Here is a 24,011-nt window from a genome sequence, read left to right on the forward strand (position 1 = left end):
ATTAAGGAGTTGCTGAATTGTTGGATAATCATTTTTTATCCCCACAAATTTAAAAGACCAATGCTGATTTGAAAAAAAATTGTGTTGGGAATTAATGGACGTGTAAAATCATATTAATGTGACTGTAGTATTTATATGTACTTAATTTGCTGTGATGTGTGTGTAAATAAAAATTTTGATAAAAGTTCTATAACGTATTTATTTATGACAAACATAATATTTAAATAATGTATACACTGCTAAGAATTATTTTAATATCATTGTATAATGTACAATTTATAACTTTTTACACATTTTTTACACATAACTTTTCAACCAAAAATTTTGGTTCTCATTGGCTGTATGTAATTTATTAAAAAGCATCAGCTCGTTTAAAAAACTTTAAATGTTGAAACACAGAACTATGATCGAAATATTGCGAATTCAATAGCTATTTGTTCGGTAATATCCAACAGAGTATAACTTTTTGTTTTATACTGTTTGATTACATACGGTTATAATATCGCAGTTTCTTTTCTAGAAATATAATAAATTAAACATAACTTAGGATCTAATTTTAGTGTTTATGTACAATAGTAACTAATCAAGTTACTTGTTGGAATATCAGTTGTTCAATTGTAACGCTACACAAAGTGCACCATGATAACACGACAAACTTTTCCTCAAATGATAACGCTATTGGATCATTACAAAATAATAAAAAAAAAGCAATAACCACGAAAAATCGAGTAAAAAATATACTGGGCGAAAATATCTACAAAAAAAGTTGTTTTAACAAATAAAATTTCAAATGTGCCGGTGTTTGATTGACGAGTTATTAGACTTTGGCAAAGAGAAAACTTGTTTGCAGAAGTATCATCTGTGGTAAAAAAATAAAGTGGCCGCCCACAACAGTCGCTGCCAAATCCATCTCGGTACGCGACACGGGCTCAAACTCGCGACCGAGCCGGCAAAGTGCCTCATCCAGTCCCAGAGACCCCGCGGCGCGTGTCCTCCGTTGACGTAAAGCACATAGGTAAAGCCGTCTTTGCACTTGCCCTTTATGTAGTAATAATAGGGTAGGAAGCTGTGGAGACGAAAGTTACACCTGTGGTAGAAGCGAATCGCCGGCTTGTTGCTCGACAGAACGTGTAGAAAGACCGCCTTGACCGTCGAGCGTTCGGGGGCAGTGACGTGGGCCAACAGCTGCTCCAAGAGAAGAGACGCTATGCCGTTGCGCCGGTAGGCTCTTCTGACTCCGAGACTAAGAATGTAGCCGACTAGGGAATCCATGCCAAAGCTAGAACAGAGTATGCCTCGGTCCTCCTTGTTTAACTTGGCGTAGGGTTTGATTTCTGCTACTATCAGTCCTATGATCACTCCTCCGTAAACAGCAGCGAGCGCGTAAAAGCGCGACGAGCTCGTTATGTCTTCGTACCACGCATAGGGGTAGTCTGCAAAGTAAAATTATCATGAGGGTTCATGCCAAGTAACGAATTCACACAAAAATTGATTTATTTCCTTCCTCTCTACTTTCACATAAATTGATAATTTGAAACACCTGTGATTCCCCAACAATATAAATTCAAACCTATTAGAAGCGTGGGAGAATATCATGCACTTAATTAGATAAAAAGCAACAGATAATGTGCGCGTATACAGATGGATATTTATCTATCCATGTCACTCTACTTTGACAAATGTAACAGGTGTATGAATATTTAATGTGATTATCCAACAAAACAGCTATTCCAGACAATCTCTATCTAATGATGACAGCATAGGCAGTTGGAATGTATTATTTGGTAAGTCTTAATCAAGTTGGAAAAAAAAAAAAAAAACTTAAGACATTTCAATGCAAAACAACAATGGGCTTTGGAGCTCTGCAATCTCGCTCGTTTGACAAAATGCCAAAGTTTTAATCCACGCACGGCAAAAGGTGGAAAACACAGAAAGCACGGCAGCACATCCAAAATCATCTCACCAATCGGGAACCAGACTTGACAGAGCGAGCGCACCTCCTCGAGATCATCCGGACAGAGAAACCTCAGCTGCACGTCACCAAGGACGCAGAGGGGCACAGTCGCGGGTGCGCCTCGTCCAGCGCTCGGACACTCCGTCTCGAGCTCATCCTCTTCCTCGTCGTCGCCGTAGCGACTGTGAGCATAGCCAACCGGGCGTCCCTCCTCGTCGTCGTCGTTACTACCGTACACGGAGGCATCTACGTCGCAGAACTCGCACTTTTCGTTGTTCACGGGAGCAATGGGCTCGTTGCAGCTGCTGCTGGCTCTTTTCAGCCAGGCCGGCTCGTAGTGATAGCGCTCAAACGAGACCGCGCTCATCGCTGCTCGAGTATGCAGGGCCAGCTCTTGGCATGTTTGATTTACTTCTTAAAAACTCGATAAGCAATCAACTTATGTGTGACAACCTGCAGCAGCAAGACAGCACAGTATAGTTATTGTTGTTGTCGTCGTCGTCCTCGCGAAGAAGCCCAGAGGTGTGTCACGTCGTGAGTTCTCAGAGACCCACCGAGATTTTAGTAATAATGCCACGTTGTCAATTCAGAGTTTCGTTGTTACGTGCAATTATTACAGTTATAATCGATTAATTTGCTGCAGTTGTACATATGGCCTTTGTTTTGCTTTGCGATTGTTGTTGTTGTTATTCTTAATTTGCGCGTCTCTTCCTTGTTTTCGTCTGCTCCTCTGTCTCCTCTCTCTCTATATATATATATGTGAGTGCGCATATGCGTGTGTGTGTGGTGTGCGCGCGCGCGTGTCGTCTGCTTCACTACCCCCCTCACGCCGTTCCCCCCTTTGTGATCACTGGGCGCACAAAAAAATTTAAAATACTTACGTCGGTCGAAAAAAAATTGCCATTAAGTACTATTATAGCCTTAGCATTAAAAATGTAGATAAATATATTTCATTATTTTCAAAAAAATTACATTTGATTATGGAAGATTAACCATATTTAACATACATACTGGGTGACATGGGGATCGATAAATCACTGTTATCGTTTTACCCAGTGCTCTCAAATGTAACTGGCAAACTTGCGGGAAATTCAAATTGGCTATATGGAGCAAGACGCAAAACCCCAGATAACTCGACAACATTTCATACACCATAACTTGATAAATTAATCCTAAGCTATTTAACCCAATAACCCAACGCGCCTAAAAGCAGTATCACAAGCTTTATTAATTAATAAAATACATTAAACAATAATGCAAGCCCCAATCCCCACACAACCCGGGGCGCTTACTGGCCGCTTTGTTTATTAATTAAATAAATAAAATAACACAAGCACCAATTACCCCACAACCCGGGGCGCTTACTGGCCGCTTTGTTTATTAATTAAATAAATAAAATAACACAAGCGCCAATTACCACACAACCCGGGGCGCTTACTAGCCGCTTTGTTTATTAATTGAATAAATAAAATAACACAAGCGCCAATCCCCACACAACCCGGAGCACTTACTGGCCGCTTTGTTTTTTGATATAATAAATAAAATAACACAAGCGCCAATTACCACACAACCCGGGGTGCTTACTGGCCGCTTTGTTTATTAATTAAATAAATAAAATAACACAAGCGCCAATTACCACACAACCCGGGGCGCTTACTGGCCGCTTTGTTTATTAATTAAATAAATAAAATAACACAAGCGCCAATCCTCGCAAAACCCGGGGCGCTTATTGGCCATGGATTCCATCGGTGTACTCACATGTGCATATATATATATATACACACATAGCTTTTAACTTAAACGTTATAGCCATGGGATTATATAGTGACTTGCTTTTGACGATTTCAGAGTCAGTTCGCCTCGCGGTCCAGCCAAACGCGGATCGTTTAACCGTCGCGTATACTCTTTTATACGTACTCTCCGCTCTTCGATCGTTACATCTGTGTATACACTTACCTTGCCGATTTTTCATTCAAATCAGTCGTCGGCTTCAAGTGAGCTTCCAAGCCTTTTTTTTCCTGGGTACATACTTGATCAATCTTGTTTGCCTCGCGGAAAACGATAATTCGCTTTTTCCATTGCGAGCCTTCAAAATATAAATTATTGATCTCTCAATTTTCAAAACCGATATTTTAAACCGATATTTTAAACCGATAAACGATACAACTTTCTTTTCTCCGCTTTTTGAAAAGGTCTACAACTAGCAAAATGAAGCCAATGCAGACCACAGTTCTGCTGGTCGCGCTGTGTGCCACTTCGGCGGTGGCGATGCTGCCCAACGTATTTTACGGCTCGAAGGTACTCAGTGGAGGTAAGTGCCCTTGTTGTTGTTTTTATTTTCCCCAACACTATACATTCAACTATTGAGTAAATAAGGAAATTAATTTTTTTTCACGAAAATTCAGCTATTGAAACTCGTGCGATTGAAATCTTCGCTCAAACGATAATTGATATAGATCGGTTAAATAATTACTTATTTTTCGCGGTTATTATTTTTGATGTTCTGTTGATGCGCAAAAGACCCAACCAATCGGGTGCTCGAGGTAATTGTCCATCATTTTAATTATTACGCAATAATAGGTGTGCACTGTATATATAAGCAAGTGGAGCGAAGAATTTTTATGATACCCCTTATTCAATCGCGTACTTGGCAGAGTAAGTCTCAAAGTTACAGGAAACGATTATTCGCCGCGTATGCGAACGAAGACTGGAGGTTTTTCTTACACGTAGCAATTCAGAAACACTAGTGGGAGAAGCTTTAAATCGATTTTATCATTATACCTTGTGTTTTTCCGGCATCTCTGAATTTTATTTTATTTCATTTTTTACATCTGTTCATTGGAACAGTCGTTAAAAAATTTTCTTTGATGTATACTATAGCATTAACTGATAAAATAAAAACAATCTTACGAGTAAAGTGTATCCCTATACGCGTAAAAGAGCGAAGATAATATTTAAAGATCGAAAATAAAAAAAAAAACCCGCAAGCCGATTCGTTTTTGAGATATTTTAACGACGAAGTAATATTATTTGTATAAATATATGGGCCTCTGACGTAACATCATTCTATGGCGAAGGTCAACTGGTTTCAAACTATACTTGTGTATACCCATACAAGGTTCATTTTTTGCACGTGCAGGTATACATTTAATACAGGTTTTTACTCGATGACTTAAATTTATTTATGAAGTGCACCTTTGTTATACCTCCGATTTATTTATCAACCTTGAATCGATGAGAAACAATTTTCCAAGACTTGGGACACACTAAGTTTTTCGTTGCGCTAATCCCGGAAAAAGGGGAATTTTTTTTCGAGGATCATAGAAATGGTTTGAAATCTCTTGGCCGGTTTTAAGGAAAAAATATTTTTCTCTTAAAATAAATTTAAAAAATTGTTGCTATTTTAAAATTAGAAAATGCGGTAATTACGCAGAAGTGGTGCTCCACCCCAATTTGGATCTTTAAATTTTTTTATGGTTTCGAGCCATTTTCTATTAATCATAAGGTGGGGAAAGACGTTTTTTACCATTTTTTACCATTTTTACGAAAGTGAAATTTTTTTCTGTAATTGAAGCGAAATATGTCGTGGGTTGGGAACAAAAATTGCAAAGAAAAAAAAAATGAACATACATGTTTTTCAACAAACACACAGCAACCAGTTGTGATAGCCACACATGCGGCCAGAACGCCAGGTGTACGATAAGCGAGGGCCGGCCGGTTTGTTCGTGCTTGAATCTGTACGATGGCGATCCTCTTACGAGGTGCGAGCGTGTCGAATGCATCAGTAAGTATTTATTATTATTATAATCATCATCATCATCATCATCAGCCACAATGTCAGTTTTTACGTTTCGTATACCTGCAACATACTTAATTGGCAATGCCTAATCTATCATCGAGCACTTACGTCACCATAAAAAGGTGTGCGCGTGTATATATATTTACGGAAATATAGTACATACAAGTGGAGTATCAAGCTCACTTGTATATACCATAATTGCATGGCAAACGATTATATTATTACGCGCGGCGAACGCGCAAGGTCACGTAGCCCCTTTTTTGGTTCCTCATCGAGCCTTATTTCGTAATCTTTTCATCACACATTTCTGGATCGCGTTATTGACTAGTTCTCACAAATTATTTTATTTTTTTTATCTTCTTCTATTACGATTCGAACAACTACTATACCGATTAACTCGTTTCTTTTCTGAAAATAAAATAAATGCGAGTTAAAAAGAAAAATAGTGCAATTAAATAAAAGGTGTGCATGGTCACTTTGATCAACAATCATTAACCGAGCGCGTATATGTTTTTTAAATTACCAATACTAAAATATAATTTTAAAATTTTTAACGGGAATCAATGGGGATGAAAAATCCTGCAAATAAAAGAAATAATATATCTGTTTTGTCCCCGAAATTGCAGTAAACGAGGATTGCATTGGAAGCCGCACCTGCAGCGGGAACCGATGCATCGATCCGTGTACCTACGCCTGCGGCACAAACGTGCTCTGCCAGACGGTCAACCACATACCGGTGTGAAACTGTCCTCCAGGTCACACGGGCAATCCTCTGCACAATTGCGTCTACAACCCTGGCAAGTACATTTTTTCTTTTTTTTTTCTTTTTTTCTCAATGTTATGAACAACTACATACATTTACTCCCTGGCGTAAAAGTAAATTTCATGATGATATCCCAAACAGAGGCGCCGTGCAAGAGCCCAAATCCTTGTGGGGCCAACACCAAGTGCGAAGTCAAGAACAGCGTGGCGGTGTGCTCTTGTTTGTCGGGATACCGAGGGCGTCCTCTCGAGGGCTGCCGTCACGAGTGCGAGTCCGACTTTGACTGTTCCCAGCACCAGCACTGCTCGAAGGACTTTCGCTGCGAGAGCCCGTGCGCCTCCGTATGCGCCGAGAGCGCCGAGTGCAACGTCATCAACCACCGAGCCAACTGCGCCTGTCCCAAGGTCATCATCATCATTCACATCTTTTAAACCACATATACATTACATACGTAAAATACATAACCATTGAATTTTTTTTTCTCATTCTTGCAGAATTGGCTGGGTAACCCGCTCATATCCTGCCAGCCCGAGTGCACCCAGCACTCCGACTGTCCTGCCGGCAAGCCTGCCTGCCTTTATCAGAAATGCGTCGATCCTTGCGAGGGCATCTGCGGCACCAACGCCAATTGCGAGCTCCGCGACGTAACGCCCGTCTGCAGTTGTCCCAAGGACAAAACTGGCGACCCCTTCGTTTTCTGTCGGCCCTTCACCGATGGTATAATATATACATACATACGTGTATTAAATTAATATTAGCGCGTACATTATGCAAAATGCCCCCGATAACAACAATAACTCTTTGGGGCTACAATGTTCATTGACTTGCAGAGGACCTGTGCAGCGGGAATCCGTGCGGTGCCAACGCCGAGTGCCGACCGGGCCATGACAACACGGGTAAGAAGCGTCCGGTGTGCAGGTGTCCCCACGGCTATGTTGGAAACGCGCTAATCAGGTACACGCGTGTATATATATTGCATTGTATGCAATTTGATCTGATTTAAGTGATGTATGACATATTATGTTATCAGTTGTAAGAGGGGCGAGTGCTTGTCCAACAACGAGTGCCCGGACAATCAGGCGTGCATCAACTTTGCCTGTCAGAACCCGTGCACGGGCTGTGAGTGCGGTTTAAATGCCAATTGTACACCTAGAAGACACATTGCAGTGTGCCAGTAAGTATTATTAATCATACTAAAAGAAATACACGCCAAGTATCAAGAAGGTATAAAAAAAATACATTAAGAGTGATAAAATTTATGTAAATTATTCAATACGTGGGTATCGATGAATCTATAAAACAAAAAATTATCACTTATTTTTCAGGTACGCCGAGGGTTACCGAGGGGACGCACTCTTCTCCTGCAATTCCATCGAGGGTGGCCGTGCAGCCAACTACTACGGTCGCTACGCGCGCTACTGATTCTTATTTTTATTCCGAGCACCTGTTTTTTTTTTTTTTTTTTTTTTTTTTTTTTTTTTTTTTTTTTTTTTTTTTTTTTTTTTTTTTTTTTTTAATTTGGATATTAGGGTAGTTCCCACTATCTACTTATGTTGTACATAAATAACGTGTTCGATCCCTCCCTGTTTTCCACCTGTTGCAGTATTTTTAAGTTATTTCTCTCAGCTTATGGAGGTAATTGACCTTTTTTTTGTATACAACCGCTTTTATAACTATTCTCATTGTTTGATATATACATATACACACATATGTATTGAGCGTTTTACATTTGTGCCATTCTAGTCGAAATGTCGAATCGACGATTAAACGTTATTTATTTTGCATGCCAACTGATATGTATAACGAATTTGCCTAATTTATCACATAAATTGTAGATGAAAGATAAAACGATAAGTACGAGAAATTTTAATACAATAGCTATTGTTTTATTTTCTTGTGACTGTCTATTTATATTACATGGGATGACTATTTTGGATTTCATAGACTTCATGTTCAAAAAAACAACGAAAGAGACAAAAGAATCTGTAGCATATGCCTTTTTTGATAAAATTGTATGGTAAATTTTTACATGAACTAATTGATAAGATCTGAAATGCTGACGTTATTTTTATTTTCTTATACCGAATTTGAAAAGTAGCGTTCAAGGGATGCTCAATTCCAATCATACTAAATATCGTATTTTGTGGCCTGAAAAAAGTAAAGTACTGGTATTATTAGTGGCTTTGAATGTTGAGTGTCAAAAAAATTTATTTAACATGTGACGACAATTGATTGATATGTATTAAATTCCATGACCTTAACATGTTTTGTTTGCTTGATATAATCTATGAGGTATGTATGAAAGGGAATTTAGGACTTGCTTGAAAATTACTAGACTCAAACCTTTATAAAACTATGATGATGTATTAATCAATTATTTACAAAAGTATATTACAATCTGCTTTCTCGTTTGGAAAAAAATTAAAAAAAAACGAAAAACGACAAAATATCAACAGATTAAATGAAAAACATTCAATTGACACATCATTGTTCTTTGTTTTTCGCTTTTTTAGGCATTATAAAACAGCTTCGCGGTTGAATTTTGGCCCAAGGTTTTTTTACATTGCCAGTATCAACTACCTCCAAGATACTTGTTGTTTCAACCCCATCGATGCGAATGGGCGTTAGAAATCTGTAAAATTCATATGAATTTTACACATCGAACATTCTTTTTTTTTTTACTTGAAGGAACTTACTTCTATAATCCAGTCGGATGTGCAAATTTGAAAGTGGTCGTTTGACAAACATCTGAAAATAAAAGTTTCATTTTCTCAAAATTCGATTCTTATTCACTTTGAATGTTGCGGTAAATATATCTTTTTTTATCACAAACCTTCAGAGATAACCGGAACATCTTCAACTGTTTCGGGTAACGAAAATCCATAGTCTTTACTTTCAGTATGCTCGAGTTGATCACGTACTTTCTTAGCTTCATTACCAGTAACAGAAAAAGCATATTTTCTCTTTCTTGTTTGTTTCATGGATATTGGCTCTTCGGGGATGACTTCCTTGATGATCGTTTTAGTGAGTAAACTGCGTATTACACGCCTACCTTCAGGCACACTCACGATTGAATCGACGCTAGTCGCTCTGCGACCTCGACCTGTCGTATTCCTTTTTTCCGCTTTACTCTTTGACTTTACAGTTCTTGTGTCAATTAAAATTTTTTCGATGTCTCCCGGTTCTGACTGGACAGAGCACTTACGCCTGCGAATTGTGGGCTCTGAACTGGAAGGTCTCGTAGTCTGGATTGCTCGTATAATTTCTGCCCTGGCTGGTGGGTTACTCAAATTGATGATATTGTTACTGGTTTCCTTTGCCAGTGACGAGGCTCGCGTCTTCCTCAAACATCGTTTATTATCTTCTTTCGCTGTGGGTGTAGCCTGATCATTTTCCTGGACTACCGCACCTGCTCTTTTTTTTCTAGTGGTGGTTGATTGTTGTTCATTTTTCGATACGGTCCTGGCTCTGGTTGGTCTTATTTTTGACAATCCTTTTTTATCATTGTCTACGGACTTAGCTATTCTACTTCGAGTGTGAGACATTGGCAGATCATCGTTGGCAGGTACCGATTCAGTAGATGTGATTTGTTCGTCATCCTTGGATATCCATCCGGCCTTTGAGCATTTGTCAGCAACTATCGAAGTATTTTTTTTAAATTTAGATGCTCTCGACGACCGCACTGTAGATACTTGTTGTTCTTCAGCCATTTCGTCAGTTTTCAAATCAACATTTTCTTTAGCAACAGATGCAGCTCTAGTTTTCCTAGTGGGTTTCACTGTAGGGGCTACATCCTTGGTAGAAGATCCAGCTCTCCTCGTGCGTATTGTTGTAGTTGATTTTGATGACTCTGATAATTCAATTACTTTTTTGGGTCGTCCTCGAGTTCGTTTTGTAAGAGTGGATTTGCTAAAATACTCTTCCTTACAATCATCCGTCGGCTCCATAAGTGGGTTGTTTGGTAAAGTCAACATGTTGCTATCTTCCTCAGGTTCTTCAACATCAGACGATGATGAGACTTTTTCGATGAATATGTTTGGAACATCGGATGTTTTTTTTACATGTTCCGATATTTTTTCCATTTCCTCTGGCAATGACGTACTTTGGTTTATTCGGTCTGTAAATATTGAAGGCATTATAAAATAGGTTTGAGGTTGCCGTGAAGTTGTTCCCACGGGGTTTTCTACATTACCAGTATGATCTAGTTCCAAGACACTCATTATCTCATCCCCATCGAAGCGAATTGGCGTTAGAAATCTGAAAAATTCATACAAATTTAATACATTGAAATTTTTTTTTTTACTTGAAGGAACTTACTTCTGTAATCCAGTTGGATGTGCAAATTTGAAAGTGGTCGTTTGACAAACATCTGAAAATAAAATTTGCGTTCATTCTCTCAAAATTCGATTTTTAGTTACTTAAGCTAGTTGTTTCCTAAATCAAAAGTATTTAAAAAGGTACGAAATTTTCAGCAAAACTAATCTAAGCGTCGAGAAATATGTATAAAAAATTTGAGACCGATTAACCACGTCGTTATTATAATATCCTCGTCAAAAAATCACTCTTTTAATATTAGAGCAATGGTACAAACACTACATAGTCTCATTATTTAAAAAATTGTAACTTACCGCCTATTTATAAATAATTGAAAAACTACTGAAAACTATCTTAGGCAGTAAAGAAACACATACATTTTTATGAGAATTTTTTACCACATAGTTTTAAAGTAATAGTAATCAAAATAGTGCTCTTCGTTTGATTTTGGAAGATACACTGTAAAAAAAGTCTTGTGTATATGTACCACATTGTTCATAAAATTACAGTCGTAATAGTCAAAATACCAACTAAAGAGTAGTAGATACCAACCATTGCAATTGTACTACGTTGTACGTAGGTCTTTTTATTCCCAACGCCCGTCATAGTAACTTTACTAAGTTCATCATAATAAATTTACTACTTGTATTGTTCAGTTTTATAAATCTCGTAGTAACATTACCATGTTGACTGTAAAGTTTATGTAGGATTTTATATTTACGAAACGATTATTTACAACTTCAATACAGAAAATAAACATGCATAAATTGTTTCTTTATATTCGTCTAAAACTTCATTAATAGAAATAACAGTCGTGTTCACACTATTTGTTGTTTGAGTATTAAGTATCTTGCAAAAGTAAAATACTCCATCATGGCAGGCATTATAATTACTGTAGTAAATTTACTATTCTTATTGTAAATATATCAAGTCCAGAGTAGGTCTTTTTATTTTCAATGTCCGTCGCAGTATTTATAATATTGATAGTTTTTACAGTAAAACCAAGAGTATCACGTAAGGAGCAACACCACATTGTCACATGAGCACAAGTTACAAATAGGTAGATGCATATGTTTATGTACCTACGTACGGAGAGGTATTTACATTTCTCTCTGATAGTTTGAATTCGTCATGTTAACCCATAAGTGCCGCATTTAGCATATCTCAGTAGAACTAAAACCTGACACTATTTTGAAGTTTAGAATTAAGTGGTGCCAGGGAAACCGTAATCACAATCGTGCCAAGCAGACGACATGCAGAAAATAAACAATCAGTAAATTTACACCGAAGAAGCAATATTTTTATTGCAGTTTACCGAATACCGAATTGCTCGTATACATGTTTCACATTATGTTTAGCTTTTTTCCCCCATTTTGGTGCTATGTCAGTGGAAATTGCATTATCAATCGATAACTTCTCGTGCCTATGTTGGTAAAGATGTCATAAGAAATTTTTCTTATTGTTTGCTTTCATTTTAATAACCTCTAAATGTACTTGGTTGAATATACAAGTTCACCTATTACATATACTTACACTTGCTCAGCCTTACAACTACATGTACAATCCAATCGTTTATCATTTTTCCTCTGAGTTATGGCGATATCAAGTTCATAGGGGGTAACGAACAAGCCTCCCATATCAATAAAACCAATTAAATAAGTCATGTGTATTATTTTACCGAGCTACATTTAAACTGATACTTGTCATGTTTTAGATCTACCAAAAATGCGCTAGATGCGCCATTTGTGGGTTAACATAACGAAAACAAATACGGGATGATAGTTGAACATAACCTTATTATTGTATATTTATACATACGATTAACCTATATATTGGGAAACAACTACCTTAAATGTTACGGTAAATATGTCTTTTTTGATCACAAACCTTCAGAGATAACCGGAACATCTTCAACTGTTTCGGGTAACGAAAATCCATAGTCTTTACTTTCAGTATGCTCGAGTTGATCACGTACTTTCTTAGCTACCAAATGTTTTTTTGGGGTATCTGCTTCATCGTTCACATTATCCTTTAATTAATTTATAAGTTAATTTATTAAATCATTTTATATACATATGCGGCCTTATAAATCCTTTTACATATTTTTTGACCTTATACATTTAGCTCACCTCAGTAAAATCGTAACTAGGCGCACGAGACTTGCACTGAATTCTGAGGATTGATTGCGGCGTTTGAGTATCCAAGTTGTTTATTTTTTCATTCTCTTTCCGTTGCACAAGTGGTGTGCTGCATATTTTAGTCATGCTAAGCCTACAGTCAGATGATCCCGATTGATCCAAATCTAAAACAAGCAATTGAACGAATACATTAAAATTATAATAAAACGAGGTTCACAAATATATATATATATATATATATATATATATGTGTGTGTGTGTGTAGATAAAGTATACAACCATTCAATGTTGAGTCCCTGGATTGGTTGTTAAGTTTTCGCCGCTTTTTGACTATTTCATCATCAGGCTCAATTACCATTTTTAAAGCCGTCTTTCTCGTGAAGATCTTCCGTTTTGGGTATACAACATAATGTGTATCACTCTTGTTATTTATTTGAGTAACAAATTTTGGTTGAGCATTTATTGTTGCGCATGGCGCAGTTAGAAAAGGCGTATAATTTAATGGTCCAAGCCCATCTCGATCGGGCTTGCGACACGTCTCAAGTGTCTTTTCTACTGCCAAGTTGTAAACATCACCATCAATGTCCCAAGATTGAGACATTGGTTTATGGTGAAATCTACGTGACTCATTGTTGTTACTTATAATGGGATATGGTGAAAATCGTCGTTCCTTGGCCGATTTCGAGGTATTTTTTCTCCAGCTGTTTGCAAAACGTTTTGAGATTTCGGGTACGTTTTTGTGAACCAAATTTAGTAAATTCCAAGCGGTTGAGTTAAAGTTTATTTCCTCATCAATTGATTGATGTGGGTTAAAGTTTTTTTTTACAGAAAAAATGTGGCTGGCTTCTACGTGGCGGTTCGTCAGCAAGTAGTGGATCAATCTAGTTTTGTCATTATAATTTTCTTTGAGATAATTGTCAAAGGCTTTCTCTTCGTCCAGGTTTAAGGGAAGTTGCAAAACTTTTCTGAGCTTTCCATGTTTTTCACATGAGCGGAAGAAACTCGTGAGTAACGGTCCGCAATCCGATGGCGGTCGTGCATGGAATGCTAACAGTAGATGACCCTGTTCCACCGCCAGATCGATCATTATGCGCCGATGATCGGACGATATCACTGGTGGTTTAATAATGAGCAGATAATTTAGAGCTGTTAAAAAAGAAATGATGAAAAAAAATTAATTGACAGCTTGCGAATGTATGTTACATATTTTTAAAATTTGAAAACGTACCTAATTTGTGTTGATTGTTTTTTAAAAGTGAATTTATAGCGAGTTCATGCTGCCAGTCTTCGATGTCATTGCTGGAAACAATTTGGCTTGTCATGATGTTGAAAAAGCCATCGTAATCCTCATGATCGAGAAGCCAAAAAGCTCGGATGAGTTTAATAATACTATAGGACTCAACTTAAAAGCTGCGGGATACTTCATAAGTTGATCGACTGCTGAATTTGAGTCTTTGAGAATCATGCACAGGTCCATGAGCAAGTAGAAGATGATGCAGTGTTTAGTGTACGTTTCAGGTAATTGACCATCTTTATCCTCCTCTTCGTCACTTTTTTCTTCGCAATAGCAGTCAGTTAAAAAACTCCTAAGCAAAGATTGCAGCGATGGAGGAGGATAAAGACCATCTTGACTAGGACACTCACTGTCTGACTCTTCTTTCCATTGCACTTTGAGTGGTGAACAATTTCTGGCAATCAATTGATCAATGAATAAAACATCATTTTCCTTATTGTCCTTCGTACAAGCGTCTCGTCTTTTTTTCTTGTAAGACTCTACAAGCTTATTTCTTGGATACTGAATTTTCGTAAGCGCTGAAATTTGCACGTCATCGCTTTCGTCGATGTTTTGCATTTCCGGCAACAGACCGACATCATAAAACCACAACACAACTTGAAAATAGGCTGCTATTTTTTTAAGGGCCCTTTTATGTTTAGTTAAATCGATTTCAGTATTGGGTAATTTTGATAAAACGGTCTTTAAACATTCGAGTTGCTGAACACAGTTATGTAACGTTTTCAACTCAGACTCGTCCATATTGACACCCGACTGATCAAACAACGGCTTGCACAAACGATCGGCCATCAACTTGATTTCAGATCCACGTTGGATACTCCACCTCAGAAACTTTAAGTATAGATACTCTGTACTGCCATCTGACCACTCTATGGCACAGCGCAGTAAGAAATTGGCACACCGTTGATCTAGGCATAACGACAGCAGCATTTCTCGAGCTACTTTTTGTTCTACTTTTACACTATAATCTGGGATGACATAATCAAAAGGTATAAGGCCTGCAAGGAGACACCTGCGGTAGATTTCATTAGGCATGATTAGTACAATGGGTCCAGCTGTGGTGATCTCTCGTAGTAGCTCTGACTGCACCCCTCGGGTGAGCCAGAACACTAAATTTTTCTCCGATAAATCGATCCACTCCAAACTCAAAGAATTGGGGCAAAAAAGTTCCTCTGGGGAGTGTGGAACTTTTTTTGCAAACTCTTGCAACGTCTTAGGCTTGTACGAACAACATAGTATTTCGTCTCGTGAATGGTTCTCTTGTCGTGCTTTGTAACAAGCCAAAATATTGTTGGGGTTTCGGCATCCAGCAACTGTAGATGGCATTTGTTCTTCGTACCATCGATTCAAATCAAAAAGCAGGGATCTCCCTGGAGTCCCGATGAGTAATAGGGACTCTTCGCCTCGGCGGGACCGTAAATCCGACGCGTCGCGATTGACTCGTTCAATTATATTGAGACTGTGGACTTTTTCGTTTTTTTCTAGTTCGATCTCAAATCTTAGACTTGGGTCTGGCTTTAAATTAAAATATAAAGTCGGGTTTTCACCAAATTCATCGTTTATCTTGTTTTTAAACATTAACATATACATGCGTAGCACTATTACTGAATCTGGTGTACTACCCTAAAAACAAGTATTTTAAAATTGATTTGTGAATATCGAGTTACATAATTGAAGGAGAAAAAAAAGATGTTTACCTGATAAGCGGCCCATAAAAAACAAAAGGGCTTGGGGTCGTCGGTGGGTTCAAGAAGTACTGCATGAGTGATAAATGCGTACTTATCCAAAATTGGACTCACCCATGTGAGAAATCCATTAAACTCCCAGATCATAATACGACCTAAGCAACCACTGATCAAACAGCCAATTTTGGAAGAGCACTGCAAGACAGTGCATAGTTTTTCGTTGGACAGTGCAGTAGCCTCAAATTCTTTTCTATTGAACTTCATATAATGTTCAGTTTCTAAAATCACAACATTTCATTTTGTCAATCACCAATACAGTTATGTGCGAGAAAAATAGTTACAAATTTACCTTTACTTATCAAATTGTATGCTGAAAAGAATAATTCTACTTCATTACTTGTTGAAGGTTCTAGCTCATTACTTTCTGAAGGTTCTACTTCATTACTTTTTGGAGGTTGTACTGCAGGTGAAGAATTAACAAATTCTAAACAGGCTACAATAGGCTTATCACTGTAAGATGACTTAGACCATGAATCTCTATTAAGATCAACTATCAAGTGCTGGAAGTTTCTGAGTGATACAAAGATTAATCCACTATTTTCTGGTGAAACTAAGTCTCGATTTTCTTCATTAAAATTTTCCCAGTCGGCCCCACCGTACATCACACACGCCTGTTCAACACCAGCTGGTACCTTTAAAAATAATTAGTATCTCATTAAAGCTAAAACCATTTACTATGAGATAAAACTAGTACATGGCACTAAAAACAAATAATACTCACTAGAATAGTACATAAAATTTTGGAAATGCAACAATCAAAAACACACAATTGCCCAACGGAATCTTGAATTCTAATAGCATTGCTATCAAGCCCAACAAGAAGTAAGGGCAAACATCCTGGACGAGCAGGAAAGGCTGACACAGTGGTTATCTTATATGTGAAGGTCCATGATGTTACGTACTCACCAGACGTGACATTCACTACAAATAAACTTTTGTCGCAGCTTATCCAGGCATAGCTGCAGTCGCTGTTTAAAAAGCCACCTGATCTTTGTTCGGAGCGTGGCTCATTCCAGGAGTTGTTTTGTACAGTCTCATCCGGAACTTGAAAATCCGACGACTCCCATAAAAGTAGCTTAAGGCTTATAGTTTTGCGAATCTACGAGAAAGGTTGAATGATATTAAGGACCTACTCGGGCTCAGGTTTACTATCTGGCCGTACGATTTTTAACTTTATAAAGGTTTCAAGTAAAAGAGAGAAGTTGTGTTGTATCAGCATTCCCTATAAGGCTTGAAGTGAGGAAATATTTACATAATTGCAAAATAAATAAATTAGTTAATCAATTTTCGGATGCAACGTTGTGTATTTGTAACTCCACCTATAAACACACTTATAATACATTTGAAATTCCACTTGGAATTGCTTATGGGGTTTTGGTTTGATGCGTATGGTAACAACAAAACAATAGAGAAAGTTTAAAAGAAGTCGAGGACCTTTACAGAGAAATCCATAAAAATTAATATTTAGTTAGAAAGAAAACTTCAGAAAAAAATAAATTTTACAGTACATATAAAATATGCGAAAAATTAAATAAAGGCACTCGATTTCACTCTCGAATCAAATTGTTGGTTTAAATCAAAAGAAATTTCAGCTGACGATGAAAAAGAGGAAAAGAATAAAATTAATTTAATAAACAACTCTCAGTTAGAAGTCGAATTAAATGATGCGCAGCTCAAAAAAACTTGTAGTTCCACCATTGATTAACATCAAATTACTTATAAACAATTCAGTAGAAGTAATCGGGATTTATGATTCAGGATCAAATGTATCCTTAATAAATTATAAATTGATAAAATTAAAAAACGAAAATGATAAACTTAAAACAGAAAAAGCTAATTTGATGGCGATCAATGGTGCAACGAAAGCGAATGGAATGATAAATATAAGAGTAAAAATTTACTATATAGAAAAGTCAATTTGATATGTTCGTAGTAGAAAGTGAGGAAATCAAGTTTGATTTCTTAATCAGATTAAATATGATGAAAGAATTTAAATTAATCCAAAATGAAAATTTACAAATATTATGAAAGAAGGAAAAAGAAAAAAATTCTGAATGTATTTATACTAAAAAAATAAATTTTAATAAAAACATAGACACAAATAAGTTTGAAATCTTACTACATGCTCTAAACTTCCATCAAAAAACTAAAATCTATGAATTCACAAGATAAATATAAATCAATTTTTGCAAAAGATAAATATGATGTTGGCTCAGTTAAAGAACACGAAGCTCGCATAGAGTTATTACTGTAGATAAATATTGCAGTAAAAGTCCTTATATAGGTGCACGATTGAAGATAAAAAGGAAATAAAAAAACAAATCTCAATGTTATTTAAATACTAGTTAATAGGAGAATCTTAATCCTTTTGCTGCCTCAGTAACTTTAGCATTTAAACAGACGATGGAAAAAAATCTAGATTATGTATGGACTTTCGAGAACTAAATAAAATAGTTATACCTCAATCGCAAGCATTCCCATTGATTCAAGATCTAACAATAAAAACAAGAGACTGCAAACGTTTCTCCACGTTAGATTCCCTCTAGAGTTTTCCCTGGCTTGCTGTTGTAGCAAAATCTTCTCTGGTAACCCCAGGGCGGTTGGAAGAGTGGCCATGAAACCCCAAATGCTAGAAGCAGATTGTGCTCTAGCTAAACACGTCTCCTGGTATGTCACCGGAGACGTTAGCATTTATTAGATCGGGATAGAGTTCAACGTAAGTCACTTGTCCATTAGAGAACAGCGTTTTCGGATAGCCGGGATACCTAGCTGCACGACCCCCAGCTCGGAAAAGTTCCTTCAGAGCAATTCCAGAGTTTTTTCCTTGCCCCACAGGTTTTCGGGCCTAAGTGAATGCAAAACAGTGATAGGAGGTAGGGATTAGCGGATCCGATGCACCAGGCAGGGATCGCCGGCCTAACCGACGAGGAGTGGTCCCTGAAACATGAGACTTCTCCAGGGATGCTAAATAACCTGGATCCGATGCTTCGGCAGAGGTCGCCGGCTTCACCGGTGAGGAGTGAACGTCCTGAAATATGGAGTCCTCCCCGGGGAAAGGCTACACAGTGGCGAGTAGACCCGATGCAAAGAGTGTCAGATTAACTGGCAAGGTGTCTCACCGAAGATACTCACACTGTGCCCATGGATTAGGTGTAACATCAGTAAAAGGGTTGGAAAATGGGTGCGGCAATACATCCCTACATATAGGTGGTGAGCGGGTAGCCCCTGCGACTTGGCCTAAGAACTATCGAGGTAAACTGGGTAAAAAAAAAATAAAATAAGGTGTAAGATAAATGAAAAACAAGGAAAGCGGCCATGGACAACCATAGCACATGAATGCGTAAAGAAATGCAATTAAAAAGAACATACAGTTACCGGTTTTGCACCAGTGTTACTTTTAGAAGGTAAAACTATCACGATCCTACCGAAAAAACTAAGAGAAGAAAAAACACTAACAGAATTACAAGCAAGGCATACTATTAACATACGTAGTTAAAAAATCTGTTACAGTCGAAGAAGCCTGACATTATTACAATGACCTAAATAGCAGAAACAAGAGACCAAGATTCTCCGATTTCCCTGGACTAGAGGAGGGGGAGACAATATGCAAGATCTTATCAAAGCAACTGATGAACTTCACAGCAAAAGTGCTCCAACGCTTCGAATACTCCTAAAAAGATATTAACACGCCCAAAGAAAAGCAGCTCACCCACCAGGCCTCCTTTTACAACTTCTCGAAAGCTAACCCAATTAAAACAACAACATAAAGACGCCCTTATTTGCCCAAATGGACAATCAAAATTCACGTCCACAACATTTCCCACCTAAAACGTCACTCCTAATACACAGCATCACAGCTCGACTTTAGCTCACAAAAACTCCTCTAAAAATGGCAAACTTCTGCGGTATCACTGCCAATGACGTCTTACTACCCATAGAGAATAACGTCGACTTTTTATCTCCAAACACAAACCTTATCCAAGTATCCATTATCGAGGGGCACTTAAAATAAATTTAAAATAATTAAAATAAAAATAAATAAATTGTTTGTAATAACATTCTTATTATTATAAATTAAAATAATGATAAAAGTATATAAAAGAGGTAAGGGGTAATGGGCACTGCATGCATACCACCTTGCATGAGCGTATGCAACAGCCCTGGTATACACACAATGCATGCAGTCTGATAGCATGACATGCACTTTCCACACCATGCTTGCAGTGTGCGCTCAGAAATTACGACAGGTGGACATCACGGTGCTTTCACGTGTGCTCCAGGCCGTGCTCCACAGTCGCGGTCGTGCTATCACAATGCTATCGGGGTGAGTATATATACTTTATAGAATAAGTATTGGGTCATGGACAAAATTTTTACAGACAGAATTTCCGCCAATATTTCCAAGTACAAAATACCGTTATCAGTCGATAAATGTATCAAGCTAACTATACTCGAGAAGTCATAAATTTTAATGCTGAACTTTTTAGATGTTTACAAAACAAAATGAAAGCTTTTTTAATTTTTTCTTTTTAGTTCCTTAGCTAGATCGTTTGGTATAAGAATTATAAAGAAAATGGAGGTATGCATTTATTTTGTAAATCGTAGTATTAAAATAAGAGCAGCAAATGAGATATCATGGTATTTGCAATACTGTATCATATCATATGATGTTTGAAAAAAACTGTCATTATCTAAAGTATTTAATTTAAATAATATTTAGTTTATTGAACATTAAAACTATATAGCATATGATATTTTACGCAAAAAGTCTCATGTACATTAGTGTACACACATGTTTATCCGTTGTTATGACAAACAACTTGAAAAAAATAATTTAAAATTCTTAATGTTTAAGTTAAAAAATCTCAACTAAGGCGTGAAAGTATCGCATCTATCAATTCGTATTTATCAATTTTTGTTTAATGACCCATATACATTTGCATAGACAGACACACAGACACATATTGATTTATTTGTTTAATTATTTATAAATCTAATACTTCATAGGCTCGATGGATAAGACAAATACTTTGCTTATGAAAATGTTCATATAACTATGCAGCGAGCCCAACATAAAGTGAAACATACATCTATTTGCAAGCGCTACGATTCAATTAAAGAATTCGGCAAGCAGATGCAGGAAAATCCATCGCTCTTAAAGTTTATTGATAAAAAAGGCAATAAAACTTCCCTCTCTGCAGAGTTGTTAAACTCTTCATCTCATGGATACCACGTTATTCTCTATGACAAGGATTTTTTGAATAAGTTTAATGAAGAAAATAGTATATTTGTAGACGCTACATTTAAGACGAGTCCAAATATTAATGGAGTGCACCAAATTTTAACCATTATGAGCAAGAAATATAATTCGGTAAAGAAGCTATTTTTTATCACCATATTTTATTATGTTAATTCTTGAGGTGAATTATTACCTTTATGAAAGTTGAGCAGCTATTGCACCTAAATTAAAATTCATGGTAAAGTATTACTCAACGGATCTACTATTTGAATTTCAAAGCATGTTGCCGACCAAAGTCGAAAAAATGCATTCAAATTTTAAATTCTAGAGTTAGTCTTATAAGGCATTTTGATTATTTCACCCAAATTTTTAGCTTTTTTTGGCTAAAAGTCGAGCCATATGTTACAAAAAAACTAGGAGCAGGTTGTTTGATTAATCTTTTTTCTAAGAAAGTCCGAAACTCGGGGCTAACCTCAGTACGTAAGCAAGCGGATTCGTATCTATATAGGTATATATATTGAGCCTGCTACTCAATATTTTCAAGTGTGATAGTCTATAATGTCACACAAATGGATAGGACAAGCATGATGAGCCACCTTAAATCTATATAATTATCTATGGACGCGTTCGCAAATCGTATGTATATATTTGTATTAAAAGATTTACGTTGAAAAAAAAATTCTGTTAGAAAAGATTTATTGCTCTCACAGGGCAGAGCAATCTTCCAATCATATTTTATTTTAAAATTTCTGTTACCTCACTCAAAAATGGCTCTTCTCTCTTTACTACCGAAAATGCATTATTGTTCAATTATTCAACATAAGAATCTGTTGAAAAAATTACCGAATGGGTTTAAAGTTGTCTAGTTTCACATTATAAATAAATATTATTAATACTCTTTTTTTCATAATGTTGAATATTAAGTTAACATAGTAATTTTTAATAAAACGGCTACTATAGGTGATCGAGTTTGTATAATGTTAGCATATAAATCATGCACGAATTTGTTTATGGTTGCTTACATATCTTCGGAACTATGCAAAGACTTTCTTTTTAGCAATTGAATAAATATTTTTTTTTTACAATTTTTACGTATCTTTCTTATCACGCTGATTAAACATATATGTTTAATCAAGCTTAATTAAGTACAGTCAGGGTCAAAAACCATAGTAAAGTAATTACACAGCCACACAATATTGCGATAGCCAAGTATTAGCAGTTGTCATTATTAGGCAAAAATTTTCAATAAAAATATTTGATTAGGCTTTATTTAAATATTATAAAGAAAACAAAATATTACTAAGACAAAATTATAGTTATTGCTTCTAGATAATAGCATGGTGGTGATATGCTATCTATAAAAATAGACTAGTGTATACGCCCTACATTAAGCAATAATTTTTTTTTAAATCTAATAATCGATTTGCAAAATTATAATCGTAAATCTTTAATTTTCTGATAATTTCAATGAAAGTACTTATAATTTACCAAGAAAATTTTTGTTACTTTAAGGTGGCTCATCACACCTGTACTACTTATTTATGTGACATCAGACTATCACACTTAAAAACATCGGATGATGAAGTTGCCACAGTTCAAGTAAACTGTATCTTTTCATAAGCAGTCACCTAATTGATTAAATATTATACAATACTGCCTGGTGAACCGAAATTTTTTGATATTATTTAAAAGCTCATGATTATTTTTTTCAGTACTTTTTAATTTTATAACGAGTGTTAAAGTATAATTTGAAAGGTATTGTATCATATGGTATCAAGATTGAGTGGCCTCGTATAAGAAACCATATTGAATATAAATTTTTCATTAATTTGTTTTGAGAAAATTGCCTGGCAACATGGTTTGAATTTTTGTGAGATGATTAAGTCAATAATTAAATGTATGATTCGTGCAAGTTTTTATACATACTTAAAGTACTTTGATTTTTTGATGAGCCAAAATATCACATTAGGGATGGTCAATTTGTTGCCAAATAGTAGACTACGTACGTAAGTATTATGAATAAATTTTTGATTTATTACATTTTTCAATAGATTTATCCAGTTGCGTGGGTCCTTATGAGCAGACGAACTACAAATTCATATAAGGCAGTATGGGAATTTCTTAAAAAAAATTTTCCAGATTTTCATTCCACAAAAGCGATGAGTGATTACGAAAAAGCACTTATAAAGTCGCTTAAAGAAAGTTTTCCGGGATTTAAAGTTCGATAGAGTGTTATTTTCATTATACACAAGTAGAGTTATAATTTTTTGATAAGCATATTTATATTTATATTGAACTATCTGACAGCTAATATAATTTAAAAGAAATTATTAAATAAGCACTCTTAATTAACAGAAAACTTAAAACAACATCATCAAGTATATTTATCAACAATATTTCTTGTCATTTAATAACAGAACTTTACCACACTTCAAAAATAAACTGAATACGTATAAATTAACAGAGAGAGAGAGAGAGAGAGAGAGAGAGCGAGAGTTTGTGAATGAAAAAGTGAGGAGTTAGAAGTTATGGATGTTTATAAAGATGTTTATTGATGAGTGTATCTGAAAAGGGTATGGTTCTTATACTGTGGCCATGAAGGTCTGGCATTTTAAAGTGCACTGACATAATGCTTATTGAAAATATAATTACTAATTAAAATTGCACATACGCGCAAGCAAATGAAAATTGTTATTTTTAGTTTATCTATGCCGTCAGCGAGTTTGTTTTTTTAAAATACTTTTTAAGGTTATGATAGGGCAAAA

The 24,011-nt window shown here is 36.2% G+C and overlaps 3 protein-coding genes and 1 pseudogene across 3 annotated transcripts; 1 reads left to right on the forward strand and 3 right to left on the reverse strand.

The window, feature by feature from the left end:
* Positions 1-354: 354 nt before the first annotated feature.
* Positions 355-2,660, reverse strand: Naa60 (N-alpha-acetyltransferase 60). Its single transcript, XM_014350961.3, has 2 exons — positions 1,964-2,660; positions 355-1,433 (listed from the first exon to the last, which is right to left on the reverse strand). The coding sequence occupies exons 1-2, from the start codon at positions 2,319-2,321 to the stop codon at positions 856-858; spliced, it is 936 nt and encodes a 311-aa protein (XP_014206447.2). The 5' UTR covers positions 2,322-2,660; the 3' UTR covers positions 355-855.
* Positions 2,661-4,162: 1,502 nt separating this feature from the next.
* LOC149374889 (uncharacterized) lies at positions 4,163-7,938 on the forward strand (annotated as a pseudogene).
* Positions 7,939-9,203: 1,265 nt separating this feature from the next.
* On the reverse strand, positions 9,204-13,893 carry LOC149374890 (uncharacterized). Its single transcript, XM_089590713.1, has 7 exons — positions 13,248-13,893; positions 12,960-13,132; positions 12,718-12,859; positions 10,834-10,885; positions 10,709-10,773; positions 9,350-10,633; positions 9,204-9,264 (listed from the first exon to the last, which is right to left on the reverse strand). Exons 1-7 carry the CDS (start codon positions 13,567-13,569, stop codon positions 9,215-9,217), a joined length of 2,088 nt encoding a protein of 695 aa, XP_089446839.1. The 5' UTR covers positions 13,570-13,893; the 3' UTR covers positions 9,204-9,214.
* Positions 13,894-14,371: 478 nt separating this feature from the next.
* LOC149374891 (protein ELYS-like) lies at positions 14,372-16,221 on the reverse strand. The gene is made up of 3 exons (XM_089590714.1): positions 15,960-16,221; positions 14,480-15,885; positions 14,372-14,405 (listed from the first exon to the last, which is right to left on the reverse strand). Exons 1-3 carry the CDS (start codon positions 16,209-16,211, stop codon positions 14,372-14,374), a joined length of 1,692 nt encoding a protein of 563 aa, XP_089446840.1. The 5' UTR covers positions 16,212-16,221.
* Between the last annotated feature and the right edge of the window lie 7,790 nt (positions 16,222-24,011).

This window comes from Copidosoma floridanum, unplaced genomic scaffold (genome assembly GCF_036245765.1).
Source record: "Copidosoma floridanum isolate Cflo_tuat_1 unplaced genomic scaffold, Cflo_Japanese_pri ptg000013l, whole genome shotgun sequence".
Taxonomy (NCBI): Eukaryota; Metazoa; Arthropoda; class Insecta; order Hymenoptera; family Encyrtidae; genus Copidosoma; species Copidosoma floridanum.

Coding starts and splice junctions, on each gene's coding strand:
- Naa60 (XM_014350961.3), bottom strand. CDS start 2,321: ATGAGCGCGGTCTCGTTTGAGCGCTATCACTACGAGCCGGCCTGGCTG. Junction 1,434..1,963: donor TCAAGTCTGGTTCCCGATTG/GTGAGATGATTT, acceptor TTTACTTTGCAG/ACTACCCCTATGCGTGGTAC.
- LOC149374890 (XM_089590713.1), bottom strand. CDS start 13,569: ATGTCTCAATCTTGGGACATTGATGGTGATGTTTACAACTTGGCAGTA. Junction 10,886..12,717: donor TGTTCCGGTTATCTCTGAAG/GTTTGTGATCAA, acceptor TTTTATTTTCAG/ATGTTTGTCAAACGACCACT. Junction 9,265..9,349: donor TGTTCCGGTTATCTCTGAAG/GTTTGTGATAAA, acceptor TTTTATTTTCAG/ATGTTTGTCAAACGACCACT.
- LOC149374891 (XM_089590714.1), bottom strand. CDS start 16,211: ATGAAGTTCAATAGAAAAGAATTTGAGGCTACTGCACTGTCCAACGAA. Junction 15,886..15,959: donor TTTTATGGGCCGCTTATCAG/GTAAACATCTTT, acceptor ACTTGTTTTTAG/GGTAGTACACCAGATTCAGT. Junction 14,406..14,479: donor GATGGTCAATTACCTGAAAC/GTACACTAAACA, acceptor CAAATTCAGCAG/TCGATCAACTTATGAAGTAT.